The 18,491-nt window shown below is 50.6% G+C and overlaps 1 protein-coding gene across 2 annotated transcripts in view; it reads left to right on the top strand.

Moving 5' to 3' along the window:
- Positions 1-18,491, top strand: part of pld5 (phospholipase D family member 5) — a 216,564-nt gene that overhangs the window by 95,891 nt on the left and 102,182 nt on the right. For both annotated transcript variants that reach the window (XM_038815060.1, XM_038815051.1), the window contains exons 8-9: positions 12,140-12,305; positions 15,073-15,172. In XM_038815060.1, coding sequence (XP_038670988.1) covers positions 12,140-12,305; positions 15,073-15,172 — 266 coding nt within the window. The remainder of the gene's footprint in view (positions 1-12,139; positions 12,306-15,072; positions 15,173-18,491) is intronic.

Genomic DNA, 18,491 nt, shown 5'->3' with positions numbered 1-18,491 from the left:
TTTAAAGCTGGTTTGCTTAATTTGCATTGAGTGAATGCTGAGACCCAGTAGCAGCTTAGCTGTGCCAAGGATAATACAGTATCTGCTGGCACGGGAGTCACTGGTCACAGTGCAGTAATCAGCTGTTGTTCAAAAAAAACAACAGGTTCCGCACAGCCTCACGTTGGAAAGCAAACTTTGTTCATAAAATTCCACGGACTCTTTCTGTTACATTGCAAATGATTTGGTTTTCACCAGAATACACTTTTTTTCCCCCCTGTATTCCTTCATGGGATTTGAGTCCCATGATTTGATGCTTATCCCGAAATGCCCTTGAATGGGGCAGCACGGTAGCATTGTGGATAGCACAACCGCTTCACAGCTCCAGGGTCCCAGGTTCGATTCCGGCTTGGGTCACTGTCTGTGCGGAGTCTGCACATTCTCCCCGTGTCTGCGTGGGTTTCCTCCGGGTGCTCCGGTTTCCTCCCACAGTCCAAAGATGTGCAGGTTAGCTGGATTGGCCATGCTAAATTGTCCCGTAGTGTCCAAAATTGCCCTTAGTGTTGGGTGGGATTAGTGGGTATGGGGATAGAGTGGAAGGTGTTGACCTTGGGTAGGGTGCTCTTTCCAAGAGCCGGTGCAGACTCGATGGGCCGAATGGCCTCCTTCTGCACTGTAAATTCTATTCTATGACAACTGCGTAGCTTGCCTGGCTATTGCAGAAGATCCAGAGTCAACCACGTTGCCCTGGGCCTGGAGTCACCTGAAGGTCAGACCAAGTACGGCTGGCAGATTTCCTTCCCCAAAAGGACTTTGGTGAACCCAGATGGGTGTTTACCGCAATCGGTTATATTTTAATGGTCGCCATTACTGAGACCAGCTTTTCAATTCCAGATATTTCATCAACTGGATTTAAATTCCAGTAGGTGCCACGCTGGGGTTTTGAACCCATGTCCCAGAGCTTGAGCCTGGGTCTCGAATGTCCAGTGACATTATCATTCTGCTCCAGCCTTCCCCATGAATAGGGACGAGGATTGGTTAACATTGCTGGAGGTTTTGTTCCACCTTCTGTAGTATCATAGAAAAATACAGCAATAGGACAGAAGGTGGCTTATTGGCCTGTTGTGCCCAGGCCGGCTCCTTGGTCGAGCTATCCCATTCCTCTACTCCAGGGGCTCCCAGACTGGGGTCTCTGGGAGCCTCCCAGGGGGTCCGCGGCAAGGCCGGCACATTTGAAAAAGTTACAAAATGCTGCGGAGCTGCATGTCCAATCTGAGGCTGGTGGCTGAAGAAGCCAGCCTCGGGATTGGACAAGCACGGACATCGGACAGCTGGGAAGAGCAGGCCTCAGAACGGAATGTGGTGCGCGGAGAGCTGAGAGGACCTTGGTGGGGGTGGGGAATGAGCAGGGTGGGCCTTCGGGGTGGTGGGGGCAGGGTGGGGCCCCTAGTTGGGGGGGGGGGGGCGGGGCAAGGGCTCGGTGGAGGGAGTGGCAGGGCGGGGACTCAATGGGAGTGTTCGGGGCGGGAGCAGGCCATCAGTTGGGGGGGAGGGGCGGGACCGGACTGTCAGAGCTGGCCACAAAAAGCGGGACTGGAGCGGACCTCAGAGTGTGAGAGGGAGGGTTGAGTCTGTGTGGAAGAGAAGGGTGAATGAGGAGGATGAGAGTGTGTGAACGAGCGTGTGAGGGAGAGAGAGGTGAGTGTTGTGGTGGTATGAATGGGAGCACTGGTTTCCCATTGGCTCTGGCTGGTCATGTGCCTCTCGGCTGATTGGCTGGGACTAGTCATGTGACTGCTCACCAATTGGTCGGGAGGCAAGTAGACCCCGCCTCTGAGGCGGGGTATAAGTACCCAGAGTTCCCGGTGGTCGGCCTTTCTCTGTAGTCGACCACCGGGCTAACATCTAGCTGATTAAAGCCTAAGTTTGGACCTTCATCATGTCTCGCGTCCAATTGATGGTACATCAAGTGTGTGTGACAGAGAAGTGAGTGTGTGTGTGACAGAGAGAAGTGAGTGTGCATGTATGAGAGAGAGAGAGAGATGTGTGAGGATGAGAGAGTGGTAAGAGTAAGGGAGAGAGGAGAGTGTGTGTGAGGGAGAGAGTGAGTTTGAAGGAGAGAGAGATAGAGGAGTGTGTGTGAGGGAGAGAGGCGAATGTGAGGGAGAGAGAGAGAGGCGATTGTGTTTGTATGGACGGTGAGAGAGAGGGGTGTGTGACGGAGAGGGGAGTGTGTGTCTGTGAGGGAGAGGTGAGCGTGTGTCTGTGAGGGAGAGGTGAGCGTGTTGTGGGGAAGAGGTTAGTGTGTGTGTGAGGGAGAGGAGAGTGCGTGTGTGAGGGTAGTCATGGAATCATAGAATTTACAGTGCAGAAGGAGGCCATTCGGCCCATCAAGTCTGCAGCAGCCCTTAGAAAGAGCACCCTACTCAAGCCCATGCCCCCACTCTATCCCCATACCCTGTAACCCCATTTAGCCTTTTGGGACACTAAGGGCAATTTAACATGGCCAATCCACCTCACCTGCACATCTTTGGACTGTGGGAGGCAACCGGAGCACCCGGAGGAAACCCACGCACACATGGGGATGTGAGTGTATGTGTGAGGGAGAGAGAGATGAGTGTGTGCGAGGAAGAGAGAGAGAGGTGAGCGTATGTGAGAGAGAGAGAGGTGTGAAGAAGAGAGAGAGCTGTATGTGTCGTGTGTGTCATGTGTGTGAGACGTGTATATGTGTGAGGGAGATGGAGGTGCACGTGTCGTTATGAGCATCAGATTTCCAAACTTCACACCTCTCATTAAAAATGGCAAAAGGTAAGAATTACTTCCAGGGTTAATGTGAGGTGGGCATGGGAGGGTGGCATGGTGAAGGGTTAATGTCAGAGGGCCATGGGAGGGTGGCTTGGCCAGGGGGTAATGTCAGAGGGCCATGGGAGGGTGGCTTGGCCAGGGGTTAATGTCAGAGGGCCATGGGGGGGTGGCATAGTGAAGGGTTAATATCCGAGGGCCAAAGGAGGGTGGCATGATGAAGGGTTCATGTCAGAGGGCCAAGGGAGGGTGGCATGGTGAAGGTTAATGTCAGAGGGCCATGGGAGGGTGGCTTGGTCAGGGGGTAATGACAGAGGGCCATGGGAGGGTGGCATGGCGAAGGGTTAATGCCAGAGGGCCATGGGAGGGTGGCATGGTGAAGGGTTAATGTCAGAGGGCCAAGGGAGGGTGGCATGGTGAAAGGTTAATGTCAGAGGGCCATGGGAGGGTGGCTTGGTCAGGGGGTAATGACAGAGGGCCATGGGCGGTTGGCATAGCGAAGGGTTAATGTCAGAGGGCCATGGGAGGATGGCTTGGCCAGGGGGTAATGTCAGAGGACCATGGGAGGATGGCTTGGCCAGGGGGTAATGTCAGAGGGCCATGGGAGGTTGGCATAGCGAAGGGTTAATGTCAGAGGGCCATGGGAGGGTGGCTTGGCCAGGGGGTAATGTCAGAGGGCCATGGGAGGTTGGCATAGCGAAGGGTTAATGTCAGAGGGCCATGGGAGGATGGCTTGGCCAGGGGGTAATGTCAGAGGGCCAAGGGAGGGTGGCTTGGCCAGGGGATAGTGTCAGAGGGCCATGGGAGGATGGTTTGGCCAGGGGGTAATGTCAGAGGGCCATGGGAGGGTGGCATGGCCAGGGGGTAATGTCAGAGGGCCATGGGAGGATGGCTTGGCCAGGGGGTAATGTCAGAGGGCCATGGGAGGTTGGCATAGCGAAGGGTTAATGTCAGAGGGCCATGGGAGGATGGCTTGGACAGGGGTTAGCGTGAGGGGCCATAGCTGGAGGAAGTATTTGTGACTGCGTGCTTCTTCCTAATTCCTAATATGTGCATAGATGGAGCTAGAAAAGATTGGTTTACATTTGATATCCATGTTCGCACCTATTTCACGGCAAAAAAGGGACATAGATACGATGAGAATGATCGGGGTTCCCCGATGCACTTGGCAGGTCACTAGGAGGTTCCACAGCTCAGCGTTTGGGAAACCCTGCTCTCCTTCTTCCCCTTAACCCTCTGATTGTTGTAAGGTGGGAACCACAGCAGCAAATTCGTTCCCAGCAAGCTCCCATGAACAACAATGTGATAGTTTTATGAAAGAAAAATGTTATTCAAACATTTTCATGATGTGGCGACATGGTGGCACAGTGGTTAGCACTGCTGCCTCACAGCTCCAGGGACCCAGGTTCAATTCCGGCCTCAGGTGACTGTGCGGCGTTTGCACCTTCTCCCCGTGTCTGCGTGGGTTTCCTCCGGGTGCTCCGGTTTCCTCCCACAGTCCAAAGATGTGCAGGTTAGGTGGATTGGCCATGCTAAATTGTCCCTTAGTGTCCAAAAAGGTTGGGTGGGGTTACTGGGATACGGTGGAGGCGTGGGATTAAGTAAAATGCTCTTTCCAAGGACCGGTGCAGACTCGATGGGTCGAATGGCCTCCTTCTGCACTGTAGTGATTCTATGATTCTATATCCAGCAGAAGTGGGACCTGCTGAATATTTGTAAAGTCAATGGGGAACCCATCCAGGCCTGTGCTTTGCACATCTGCATTAACCGAATTCAACTCATGATCTCCTCCAGCCCTATTGGCGTCTCCAAGTTGCCTTTTCTCCTGCTCCACCTTCAGGAACTCACCCACAAATTGCCTCATTGATAAACTATCCTCTGGGGGTTCTGACATACAACCCATGGTAGAAGGCCTCAAACACTTCATTAACCTTCTTTGGGGCAGGAACTATCCCACCGCCCGAGTCCCTGACCTACACCATCCCCTGGGAGGCTGCCTGCCCCTTCAGCTGGTGAAGCAACAGATAAGTGGCCTTCGCCCCATACTCATTAAAAAGTCCCCATCGAGTGACACAGCTGGGTCACTGCCTTACGCGTTGACAACAATTAAAAATCCATTTGCAAGTTGTTTCTGTCTGCCAATAACTCCGGCGGCAGGGTGATTGAGTACTGCCTGTCCACCTCGAGAATGGAGTCCACCAGCCTCCCTGCCTTCCCAGATTTATCCTTGAGCGCCTTAAAAGCAATTATCTCCCCCACAACCACCGCCTTCAGGGCCTCCCAGAGTGTGAATGGCGAGACTGCCTCATCCCTGTTCAACTCAGTGTACTCCCCGATGGCAGTGGAGAGGATAGCCGCTTTCAAAACCACTTATCCGTCTTGTCCAATCTCGGTGCGCTGCTGACGCAACGGAGAATCCTGTCAGCGGAGAATCCAGCTACGGAATCTTCACCATTAGCAGTCCACCCCTTCCTCCCCCTCCCAGCCCCACCCCCATCCTGAAGACCAAACAAACAAACAACAGAAGACTACAAACTCCTCTCCCCTCCCCAACTCCATCCCCGAGCCCAAACAAAACAGAAACAAAAAGCCTGAGCTCATTACCTTAAAAACGCAAAACAAACCAAGCTGCAGACATTGCCCCCTTCCCAGCTCCCGTTAACTAGCTATACTGCTAGTAGGATGACCCCCCACGCAGGGTAGAAATCAAAATCTACAAAACAGTATATCAACGATAAACCCCACCCCCCCACCAAATGTTAATACAGAACACCAGAGAAAAATCAACTCTCAGCTCCCCTCCCCAAAACGAAAACTCAACAGCGCTATTTATAAATTCCAACTTCACGCAGACCGGCAGCTACCAACACGCCCAGGCACAGCCCCAAGCCATCCCCCATATTATAAAAATCCTCCAAAAGACACACATACAGATGAACTTCACAATGAACAAACAACAAACTCCAGCACTCTCTCGGGTGGCGCAGTGGTTGGCACTGCTGCCTACAGCGCTGAGGACCTGGGTTTGATCCCGGCCCTGGGTCACTGTCTGTGTGGAGTTTGCACATTCTCTCCGTGTTTTCCTGGGTTTCACCCCCACAACACAAAGGTGTGCAGGGTAGGTGGATTGGCCGCGCTAAATTGCCCGTTAATTGGAAAGAAATAATTGGGTACTCTAAATTTATAGAAAAAAAAACTCCAGCACTTTAGTTCACCCTCAGTCCGTGCTTCTTGACAAACTCATTCACGTCCTCCAGCACATTGAAATAATAGCCTCTGTCCTTGAAAGTTACCCAAAGATGAGCTGGGTAGACCACACCGAACATCACGTTGCTCTTGTAAAGGGCAGCCTTTGCCTTAAACACCGCATGCCTTCTTGCCAGCTCTGCACCAACATCTTGGTATATTCTGATGGCATGTCGCTCCCATCTACAGTCTCAATGGTCCTTCGCCCACCTCAGGACCCGCTATCCAATTATTGATGAAACTTGACTATGATCGCAAGAGGTGGCTCTCCCGATCCAGGCTTCTGCCTCCACGATCTTTGGCTCCCATCCAACACGGGAGGGGTCGGACAGACTCCTCCCCCACCAACTTTCCACACATTTTGGACATATAATCCGTGGGGTTGGAGCCCTCCAGGCCATCCGGCAGCCCGACGATCCTTATGTTTTGCCGTCGTCAACCTTGGCCATTCGCACTCCAAGCTCCTCAAGCAACAACGCCATATCTGCCTCCAGGGAGACAACCTGATCACTGTGATCAGATAGCGACCCCTCCACCTTCTGTATCTTTGCCCATTGTACCTCTATCCGCTGGTCCATCTTGTCCATGGCTGCCTGAATTGGGGCCAAAGCCCCTTCATTGCCTTCGCCAGATCCTCAGCGACCGCCCGCTGTTGCTTCTTAAATTCATCGGTCACAAAGCTGACCAACTTCCCAGTCGCCCACTGAGGAGCCACCAACTCAGCAGAAGCCACCGCCATGATCCTCTCTCTGAGTCAAGAACCTTTGAGTCTGACAGCGACCCCTTGCACGACGTCTGCTTTGTGCTAATTTTACCAGACATTACTCGAACGAGGGGGTCTTATTCCATCAAACTACACCATATCCTCCGAACAATTGCCCATAAATTGGACAGAAAGGGCCAGAAAGCAAGTATCCTGACTGGAGCCACCGTGTGTGCGATGGCTCACCACATAGCCGTCACCTTAAATATTCTATGTCACTCCAGAGAGGGCAGACAGCGGTCTTGGGGTGGGGGGGGGGGGGGGGGGGGGGGGGGGGGGCTCAGTTTGACACTTTGTGTGGAAGACACAGTAAGTGACACTGTCAATGACAATGAGGTTGAGAAAACCACTGGCCACTGCTCAGAATACTGGAGCTGGAGGGTGTTGTCATAACTGTTCTAATAGAGACATCAACCAGCACGGTAGCATAGTGATTAGCTCTACGGCTTCACAGCTCCTGGGCCCCAGGTTCGATTCCCCGCTGGGTCACTGTCTGTGCGGAGTCTGCACATTCTCCCTGTGTCTGCGTGGGTTTCTTCTGGGTGCTCCGGTTTCCTCCCACAGTCCAAAGATGTGCAGATTAGGTGAATTGAACATTCTGAATTCTCCCTCTGTGTGGTGACTATGGTTCTATAATTGAATAGATTTTTTTCAGAGCGCCAGTTCAATAAGGCTGAATTGCCTGCCTCTGTGTGCTCTTTTTCTGTGTTCACCTGCTGATAGGAAAAACGAAAAACTCTAGGCTATTATAAATACATCAACAAGTGTACGTGACTGTGTAGAGCAACACGTTAATCTTATAGACTGGCCATCAAAAATTAAATGTCAGCCTGATCTACAGGCGTCAACAGGCCTCTTGGCCCAGCGATTCTATAGCCCAAAGGGGGCCAGCACGGCGCCGGAGTGCTCTGCACAGCTCCAGCTGCCGTACGCGGCCCTGCACTGCCGGCTATGGGTCCGCACATGTGGAGCCACACAGCAGGCCAGCATGGAAGAAGGCCCCCCCCCCCCCCAGATGGGCACGCCCGCCACTGTGCTGCCGTGCCGCCCACAAAAAATTCAAATTTCACCATCTGCCATGATGGGATTCAAACTCTGGGCTGCAGGGCATTTCCCTGGGTCTCTGGATTACTAGTCCAGTTGGCAGTTTCAGAAATACAGCAACTTTTCTGGAGAAAACATGAGAAAGAGAGAGAGCAGATCCTTTTCCTCTGAGGGTCCAGGATTCAAACTGAACTTCCCCATGCTCTCCGGAAATCAGCCCACTCAGGCAGGACCCAATCACCACCTGTTCGTGGGCAGAAGGCGGCCTTTTGGCCAATTCATTGGCCACCAGTCAACCAATCGAACAAAGTCCCAGCCTATCTCTCAGGTGCCACAAAGTCTGGGCTCTCCACAGGGAATGTTCTACAGGGCCCCTAACAGTCCGAGAGAAATAGAAGTGCAGATATGTAGCCAAGTTTCAGAGATGTGTAAAAGTAATAGGATAGTGATAGTGGGGGATTTTAACTTCCCCAACATTAACTGGGGTAGCCATAGTGTAACATGTTTAGAGGGAGCGGAATTCTTAAAATGCGTCCAGGAGAACTTTTTAAATAGGGCAGCACAATAGCGCAGTGGTTAGCACTATTGCTTCACGGCGCCAAGGTCCCAGGTTTGATCCCGGCCCTGGGTCACTGTCCATGTGGGATTTGCACATTCTCTCTGTGTGTGCATGGGTCTCACCCCCAGAACCCAAAAGATGTACAGGGTCAGTGAATTGGCCACACTAAACTGCCCCTTAATTGGAAAAAAAAGGAATTGAGTACTTTAAAATTTATTTTTGAAAAAAGAACTTTTTAAGCCAGTTCGTAGAAGGTCCTACAAGAGAGGGGTGCATCTGGACTTAATTTTAGGGAACAAAGCCGGGCAACTGTTTGAAGCATCAGTGGGGAGCATTTTGTAGATAGTGATCATCACTCAGTTAGGTTCAAGATTAATATGGAAAAGGACAAGGATGGCTCTTCTGAACTATATTAACAATTACTGAGCGGCGAATATATCAATGGTCAGGAAGTGGGTAGTGGGGGAGGATTCGGTGTGGGAGCGGGTGGAGGCGGCATCCTGTGAGGGCACGAGTTTGAAGGCATTGTTAACGGCACCTCTGCCGGTCTCGCCGGCTCGGAACTCCACATGCCCGGTAGTAGTTGCAGCCCTGAGGGTGTGGGGACAGTGGCGGCAGCACTTGGGTTTGGTGCGGGTACTGATATGCGATAACCATCAGTTCACTCCGGGGGGGGGGGTGGGGTGCTGGACGGGGGCTTTCGGAGGTGGCAGCGGGCAGGGATCGAGAGATTTGGGGATCTTTTTCTTGGTGAGGTTTTTCCGAGTCTGGAGGAGGAGTTTGAGTTGCCAGGTGGGAATGGGTTCCGGTACCTGCAAGTGAGGGATTTTGAACGGAGGCAGGTCTCGAGCTTTCCACGCCTCCCGCAAAGTGGGGTTAGAGGATAAGGTGATGTCGAGAACGGGAGTTGGAGAGGGGAAGATCTCGGGGATCTATAAGGAGCTGATGGAGTGGGAGGGAACCCCCCCAATAGGGGAGGTGAAGAGAAAGTGGGAAGAAGAGTTTGGGGTGGGGAGGGGGAAGTTGGAGGCTGGGTTATGGGTGGAGGCCCTGCGGAGAGTTAACGCTGTCCTTGTCGTGTGCCAGGCTTAGCCTGATCCAATTCAAGGTGGTCCACCCGGCTCATATGATGGTGGCCCGGATGAGCAGGTTCTATGAGATTGTGGAGGACAGGTGTGGGCGAAGTCCTGCGAATCATGTACACATGTCCTGTGCAGTGTCCGAGGCTGAAGGGCTTTTGGCAGGGATTTGTGGACATGTCATAGGTGCTGCAAGGGAGGGTGGCTCCGAGTCCAGAGGTGGCGATCCTTGCAGTGTCGGAAGACCCGGGAGCCCAGTGGGAGAGAGAGGCCGACGTTTTGGCCTTTGCTTCACTGGTGGCCCGGAAGCAGATTTTACTGGGATGGACGGACTCGGAGCCCCCGAAATCGGGGGGTTGGGTTAGCGACATGCCCGGGTTTCTCAGGCTTGAGAAAATTAAATTTGCCTTGAGGCGTTCGTTAAAGGGGTTCGCTCAGAGGTGGCAGCCGTTCATCGACTTCTTCGAGAAAAATTAGATTGTCAGCAAGGGGAGGCGGGGGGGGGGGGGGGGGTTAGAAAGGGGAGACATGGAAGCGACAAATAAGGGTAGGAAAACCAATGGCGGGAGGGAGGGAAAGGGCGGGCAGTGTGTTTTGATGAGCCATGTTGGTTGTGTTTGGTGGGAATGTTGGTTATTTTGTTGTGGGTTGTTTCTATTAGCTATTGTTCTTGAAAAGTGTTAAAATTATAAATGCCTTGATAAAATATTTTCTGGGGAAAAAAAGTTCTAAACTGGGCGAAGGCTGATTTTAATAATGTATGAAAGGATATTAGCAGGCAAAATAAAGGAAATCCGAAATTGTTTTACAGGTGCATGAAGGGTAAAAGGATAATTGGGGAAAGAGTTGGGCCCATTAAGGACCACAGTGGTAATTTGTGTATGGAGCCGGCTGACGTAGGTCGGGTTCTAAATAAATACTTTGAGCCGGTATTCGCTCGTGAGGGGGATGGTGTGGGTATAGTCATTAGGGAGAAGGACTGTGATAAAATTAAACAGATTAACATAGACAGAGAGGAGGTTCTGAGTGGTCTGGCAGGCTTTGAAGTAGGAAAATCTCCAGGGCCAGATGAAAATATGCCAGGCTATTGAGTGAGGCAAGGGAGGAAATAGCAGAGGCACTGGTAATAACTTTCAGTTCCCCTCTGGCCACAGGAGAGGTGCTGGAGGGTAGCCAATGTGACACCATTATTACAAGAAGGGAGGAAGGGATAAACCAGGAAACTACAGGCCAGTCAGTCTAACCTCAGTGGTGGAGAAACCCCCTTCCACAAACATTCAAACCCTCCACCACCAACAAACAGTGTCAACCGTGTGTACCATCTACATGATGCACCAAGGTTTCTTGGCTAACACCTTCCAAACCAAAGACCACTACCATGTAGAAGGACAAGAGCAGCAGATACCTGGGAACCCCACCACCTGGAGGTTCTTCTTCAAGTCACTCACCACCCTGACTTGGAAATATATCGCCGCTCCTTCACTGTCGCTGGGGCAAAATCCTGGAACTCCCTCCCTAGCAGCACAGTGGGTGTACCTACATCTCAAGGACTGCAGCGGCTCAAGATGGCATCTCACCACAACGTTCTGAAAGGCAACTAGAGATGGCCAATAAATGGTGGCCTAACCAGCGAAGCCCACATCCCATTAATTAATTTTAAAAACTGGATGTTTACTTGAGGGGCAGTCTAACATATAACCAAGCAATTGAATTTTTGATTGTGTTAAAAGTAAAAGAGGAAAATTCCGTAGTTTAAAGTATAAGCTGCCTGCTGAAATAATGTTTGGTCAGTGTTGCTTTTAGTTTACTTGCTCCAGTAAACGTCTTAAAAAGTAAAGTCTGCGTCATCCTTTCAGTTATTCACTGAGAGTTCAGGGCTGGGATTCCCCCACCCGGCGCCCCGACGCCGGCTTCCCCATTCTCCGGCGCTGTATTTCGGGCACCGGCAAGATCGCCGCCCCGCTGGTATGGCCGTTGACAGCAAACCCCCCCCCCCCCGCCGCGACGGGTTTGGCCGTCCCGCCAGCATGGATTACTCACCTCTCACACGGCGGGACCTGGAAGGTGAGTATCCGGGGGCCGTCCTGGAGGGGGGATCTGACCCGGGGTGGGGTGGCCTGGTCTGTGATCGGGGCCTACCGATCGGTGGGCGGCTGGTTCCATGGGGGCCTACTTTACCCTGCGCCGGGCCCTTGTAGGGCTCTGCCATATTGCCCAGGGGCCGGCGCGGAAGAAGAGAACCCCCGTGCATGTGCCGATTCACGCTAGCCGTTCTGCGTCTGCGTGGAAATACACTGGCCGTTCTGCGCATCCACAAACTTGCGCGGGCCGTTCCGCACCAGCTGGAGCTACGGGAACCACACCGGCGCCAATCTAGCCCACTAGAAAGGTGAGAATTCCTCACTTTCGGGGCCGTTGACACGCAGGCGTGGGGACATAGCCCCATTATTAGAGAATCCCGCCCCAGATTTCTTCTTTCAAAGTTTTTGGGCTCTATTAGCATCATAACAATGCCTTCAACTCTTTCTCTTCTATCTTTACCTCTTCCTTTGGAGTCCACAAAGCATGGTGTCAACAGAGACTGGAAATAGAGACCGCCGGAGTTAACAGTCAGAAAATGTTCAATTTGTTCCGCTCAGGGCAAGCAATAATTGTGTTGTGTTTCAGGTACTGGCCTCTGATAGATAATGGGCTGCGGGAAGCTCTGTTTCTGCGGAACGTGAGGGTGCGAATGTTGGTCAGCTGCTGGAAGGGAACCTATGTACCGATGCTCAACTTCCTCTGGTCCCTGAAAATGTTGTGTATTGAACCCATCAAATGCAGCTTCGACGTGGTGAGTGCAGTTGGGGGAGTAGGTGGTGCGCGGTACCTGTCCATGGCCTCTTCCGCATCCACTATTTTCATCGTTCTACCGTTGGCAGTCTTACCTCTGGCTGCCTAGGCTCAAAGCTCTAGAATTCCCTCCTTAAAGTGCTCCAATTCTCTCCCCTCTTTAGACATTTCTTAGAGTCCACCTCTTTGACGGAGCTTTGCTGACTCGTTCTAATATCTCCCTACTCGGCTCGATGTCAGTTTCTGTTTGGGGTAATTTTCAAGGTTAAATGTCACACTGTATAAAAATTCAAGTTGTGATTGGACAGGATTTGTTATGCGTACGGAATCGACGCCATCGGGATTTTCCATTATGTGTATGATCCGGGCAAGGTTTTCTGCTCACATGAAATCCAGCAGGCAGCTGGTTTGCCGCCTGCTCACAAGGCCCCCTGCCACCCCCCCAGCTGCACTTTTACCAGTGAAGGGTACAGTAAGGTGTTGGACATAGCTCAGTAGGTCTTATTAAAGTGTTTGTGGTCTTAGATAGTTCAATAGTATTTATTGACTAATGGAAACTATATCCATAGATACAGTAAAAGTCCAAGCCAGGAGCTTTCTCCCTCTTGATTCTCCACACTACTTTGACCAACACTACACCGACCCCTAGTTGTGGGTAATGTGTTCTCTTACATCACTGTCTGGGCAGTACTGTACGCAGTCCCACATTAACCCTTTATATGCCAGGTCCTTACACTACATCGGGGGTGGTTGGAGGTAGCCTGTCTTCCAGTGGAACAATTGAGGCCCTTAAGTGGCAATTAATTCCCACATTAGGGCCTCATCCTTTCAGCTGCTGGATTTAAATGGAGGCAGAAAAGACCATCACAAGTTCCCCGCGCAGGCGAGTGGGCTGGGTCCCTCTTTAATGGGCCCCCTGGACCCATCGGAGTATCCCCCTCCCCCAAGGGGTTCCTCAAATTCCAGCCCCCCCCCCCCCCCCCCCCCCCCCCCCCCCCCCCCCGCCATAACACTGTGACCCCTGACACTTAGCAAGTGGCGCAGCGAGGTGGCATTGTCATTGGATTAGTAAATCAGAGACCCAGGATCGTTCAGTTCTGGGGACCTGGGTTTGAATCTCCCCACGGCAGATGGTGAAATTTGAATTCAATAAAAATCTGGAATTAAAAGTATAGTTTTTTAATTAATTCATGGGTCGTGTGCGTCACAGCATTTATTGCCCATCCCTAATGGCCTTTGAGGGGCCAGTTAAAAGTCAACCACATTGCTGCAGGTCTGGAGTCACATGTAGGCCAGACCAGGTTAGGACAACAGATTCCCTTCCCTAAAAAGCATTAGTGAACCAAATGGGTTTTTATGGCAATGGTTCCATGGTCATAATTAGACTTTTAATTTCAGATTTGCAGCGGCGGGGTTTGAACCTGGGACCCCAGAGCTGTACTCTGGGTCTCTGGTTTATTGGTCCAGTGACAATACAACTACGCCACCGCCTCTCCAATGATGATCATGAAATCATTGTCGATTGTCGTCAAAACTCATCTGTTCACTGATGTCCTTTAGGGGAAGGAAATCTGCCATCCGTACCTGGTCTAGCCTACATGTGGCTCAGATCCACAGCAATGTGGGTGACTCTTGCGTGCCGTCTGAAATAGCCGAGCAAACCATTCCGTTCACGGGCAATTATGGATGAGCAATAAATGCTGTGACAATCACATCCCTCGAATTGAATAAAAATAAATACCATGCTCCGGTGCTATATAAATGCAAATACGTTCTATACTTCAGTATTCTGAAATGACATTATAGTCTTGAGGTTTGCCCCAGGGTACTTTCTCATTTGTACAATAAACTTTGAATGGATTTATCTTGCTTTCTCGCTCTCTTTCTCTGCCTCGTAATAATGAGCTCGCTCAGCACAAACTGGGGATCGAACCTGGGCCCTGGTAATTACATTGTGCAGATTCAATTACAACATCTGCTCATTTCTGTTCCCTGGAGCTCAGCCAATGATTATGTCTGGCACAATCAGGAGATCTAATGTCTGTTTCAGGCACAGTCCTGGAATCCCTCTTGTTGTGCCTTCGCCAACACGATGGGGTGCGCACTCGCAGCGCATAATGAGTGTGGAATCCCCATCGGCCCATATTGAATGCCTAAGTTTCCATTGAAGATTGAAACGAGCGAGAAATTCACAACAGAAATCAAGAGAACCGGGTTCCTACTGAGCGTAGCAAGTGTCAGTGGGGGAATGTCCACAAGCTTCTGGTGTGACTTTGGCAAAGCAGCATTTATGTTGTCTCTCCTGGAGGAATAGAGTCCTCTGAAAAATTCCTAGGATATCAGGAAAATTCCCTGCACACCCGTGGGAACGGTCTACCAAGCAGATACTAGAGGGAAAGAAATTGGAGCATGAGAAATGGTGATGAGGTTTCGCGGATCAAATGACTTTTGTTTTACTGTATTTTTCCATCTGAATTTGAATAATTTTTCCATATATTTGGACACATTTCAACATCATTTTAATCTAATTGATACTGTGAGAATGAACAGCATGGTTAAGCTATAATTCATTCAAGTGAGTAATCAACATTTGTGTGAATCATTAGTTGTTCTTCAGTGTCACTTACTATAATTTTGTTGGTGATGGTCTTTTAATTATATTCAGAGAGACTAAGCATCTTAATTGTTTTCCTCATTGGGAGTGGATAGGAAACAGTTTTATATTAAATGTTGCGATGATGGTTTGGTTATATGCTTCTCTCTCGCAGAAATATTTTGTCATTCCTCCTTCTGAAGGGGACGAGAAGGTCATGTTTTCCAGTGTTAACCGCAACAAATATATGGTGACAGACAAGGCAGCATACATCAGTAAGTAACCAGTCGCTATTTTCTCTGGGTCTAGAGCCAGATTCGATCATATTTTTAAGAAAGCGAGCACTTGGCATGCAAACTATGTGTACACAACCAGGCAGATGTACTTGGCAATGACAGAGAAGAGCTGTCGTCACAGACTTGAGTTTAGAGATGCTTTATCCATTATAAGGAGATCTGCAGACAATCGCCACATCAGTATGGAGGTACCAGTAGCAGTAAAGGTCATCTACTTGCTTGCCTTCTTCCAGGCTCCCACCATGCAGGTGCTCGCATTCCGGGGCATCTCTGACTGTGTCTATATAAACATTTCTGGAACAAGCCTTTCCATTCACCTGAAGAAGGAGCCGTGCTCCGAAAGCTCGTGTTTGAAACAAACCTGTTGGACTTTAACCTGGTGTTGTAAGACTTCTTACTGTGCTCACCCCAGTCCAACGCCGGCATCTCCACATCATTTCTTCCAGGCTAGCATCGATAACCATAAGACCATAAGACATAGGAGTGGAAGTAAGGCCATTCGGCCCATCGAGTCCACTCCGCCATTCAATCATGGCTGATGGGCATTTCAACTCCACCTACCAGCATTCTCCCCGTAGCCCTTAATTCCTCGCGACATCAAGAATTTATCTATCTCTGCCTTGAAGCCATTTAGCGTCCCGGCCTCCACTGCACTCCGCGGCAATGAATTCCACAGGCCCACCACTCTCTGGCTGAAGAAATGTCTCCGCATTTCTGTTCTGAATTTACCCCCTCTAATTCTAAGGCTGTGCCCACGGGTCCTCGTCTCCTCGCCTAACGGAAACAGTTTCTTTGCGTCCACCCTTTCTAAGCCATGTATTATCTTGTAGGTTTCTAAATCTATTTGTGGCCCACAACTGTGTCAAACAGATTGGCTCCCTTTAACAATAGCTGCTATCACACAACCCTTATCAAAAAATACACACTCTCCCCCTCAGTCCATGCAATCACGCCAAGCTAAGGAAGGACATTCAGGTACTTTATCCTAAATTCCCTTTCCAGTTCAGCTTACCAAATGCAAAACCTGCTGAGAATACAAATCATATAAATCCCGAATTTGATCTTCGTATTCCAAGTCAGCAGGATCTCCCGCAAGGCGCCATTCCTCACAGAACAATGCACAACCCAGAATGTGGACTGATGGGAAGGAGGGATTGGGCACCACAGCAAAGTCAACTGAGTCTAACGCTGATTTGATGATCAATGTTGAACCTTGCTGATATAATAATAGATTCCCTGTGCTTTCAATGGCACTCCATTCCCTGATCCACTTTGTGATGAAGCCCAATTAAGGCAATTAAGGTTGTATGCTAAATGCCTTAATAGGGTGGTGCAGTGGAGCTAAATATGCTGTAGGTTTGACCATGTAGGTGGGACACAGAAAACGGGCACAGAGGTTGTCTTAAGCACTGGAAACATGTGCATGGTTTAAGTCATCCTCTCTTACTGGACTAACAGTCATGCCGCCTGACCTCCTATCTCATCATTATCAAACTGCAAAAGACGAAGTCTGGCACATGGTGAAGACCATGGCGAAGGCGGAAGAAAAAGAGTGTCCCCACGGCACAGGCCCGCCCGCCGATCGGTGGGCCCTGATCGCAGGCCAGGCCACCGTGGGGGCACCCCCCGGGGTCAGATCGCCCGCGCCCCCCACCCCAGGACCCCGGCACCCGCCCGCGTTGCCAATCCCGCCGGTAAGGTAGGTGGTTTAATCCACGCCGACGGGAGAGGCTTGTCAGCAGCAGGACTTCGGCCCATCGCGGGCCAGAGAATCGCCGCGGGGGGCCCGCCGACCGGCGGGGCGCGATTCCTGCCCCTGCCGAATCTCGGGTGCGGAGAATTTGGGACACAGCGGGGGCGGGATTGACGCCGGCCCCGGGCGATTCTCCAACCCGGCGAGGGGTCGGAGAATCCCGCCCCATACCAATGATCCAAGTCAGGCTAACCGGCCTATAAATTCCTGTCTTCTGCCTCCCTCTCTTCTTAAACTGGTTTAGCACATTGGGCTAAATAGCTGGCTTGTAATGCAGAACAAGGCAGCAGCACGGGTTCAATTCCTGTACTGACCTCCCCGAACAGGCGCCGGAATGTGGCGACTAGGGGATTTTCACAGTAACTTAATTGAAGCCTACTTGTGTCAAGAAGTGATTATTATTATTAAACAGTGGTGATACATTAGCCACTTTCCAGTCCTCTGGGACCTTTCCTGCCTCCAGTGATTCCTGAAAGATCATCACCAATGCCTCCACAATCTCCTGAGCTATCTTTTTTAGAACCCTAGGGTGTAGTCCATCCGATCCAGGTGACTTATCTACGTTCAGACCTTTCAGTTTCCCCAGAACCTTCTCCTTAGTAATAGTCACTGCATTCACCGCTTCCCCCTGGTTCTCCTGGAGCTTTGTCATCCCACTGGTGTCTTCCACAATGAAGACTGATGCAAAGTAGCTATTCAGTTTGTCTGCCATTTCTTTGTTTCCTAATATTACTTCTCCAGCCACATTTTCCAGTGGTCCAATGTCTATTTTTGCCTCTCTCTTACCTTTTGTATATTGAAAAAATCTTTTCCTATCTTCCTTTATGTTACTAGCTAGCTTGCACTCATGCTTCATCTTCTCTCTCCTTATTGCTTTTTTAGTTGTCCTCTGCTCGCTTTTAAAGGCTTCCCAATCCTCTGGCTTCCCACTAAACTTCGCCACTTTGTATGCTTTTTCTTTAGCTTTATGCTGTCCTTGACTTCCCTTGTCAGCCATGGATGCCTTGTCCTCCCCTTAGCATGTTTCCTCCTCCTCGGGATGAATTTCTGTTTTTCCTCCCAAATAACCCCCAAAAACTCCTGCCATTGCTGCTCCACTGTCTTCCCTGCTCGGCTCCTTTTCCAATCAACTCCGGCCAGCTCCTCCCTCATGCCTTTGTAGTTACCCTTACTTAATTGTATTACCGTTACATCTGATTGCAACTTCTCCCTCTCAAACTGCAGGGTAAATTCTATCATATTGTGGTCATTGCTCCCTAAGTGTTCCCTAATCAAGTCTACCTCATTACACATCACCAAATCCAGAATTGCCTGTTCCGTAATAGGCTGTGTCACAAGCTGCCCCTGAAAGAGCACCCTACCTAAGCCCACACCTCCACCCTATCCCCATAACCCAGCAATCCCACCTAACGTTTGGACACTACATGGCAATTTATTGTGACCAATCCACCTAACCCGCACATCTTTGAACTGTGGGAGAAATCGGAGCACCCGGAGGAAACCCACGCAGACACGGGGAGAACGTGTAGACTCCGTACAGACAGT

Source organism: Scyliorhinus canicula, chromosome 1, assembly GCF_902713615.1.
Source record: "Scyliorhinus canicula chromosome 1, sScyCan1.1, whole genome shotgun sequence".
Lineage (NCBI taxonomy): Eukaryota > Metazoa > Chordata > Chondrichthyes > Carcharhiniformes > Scyliorhinidae > Scyliorhinus > Scyliorhinus canicula.
This window is presented reverse-complemented; position numbering and strand designations above follow the sequence as displayed.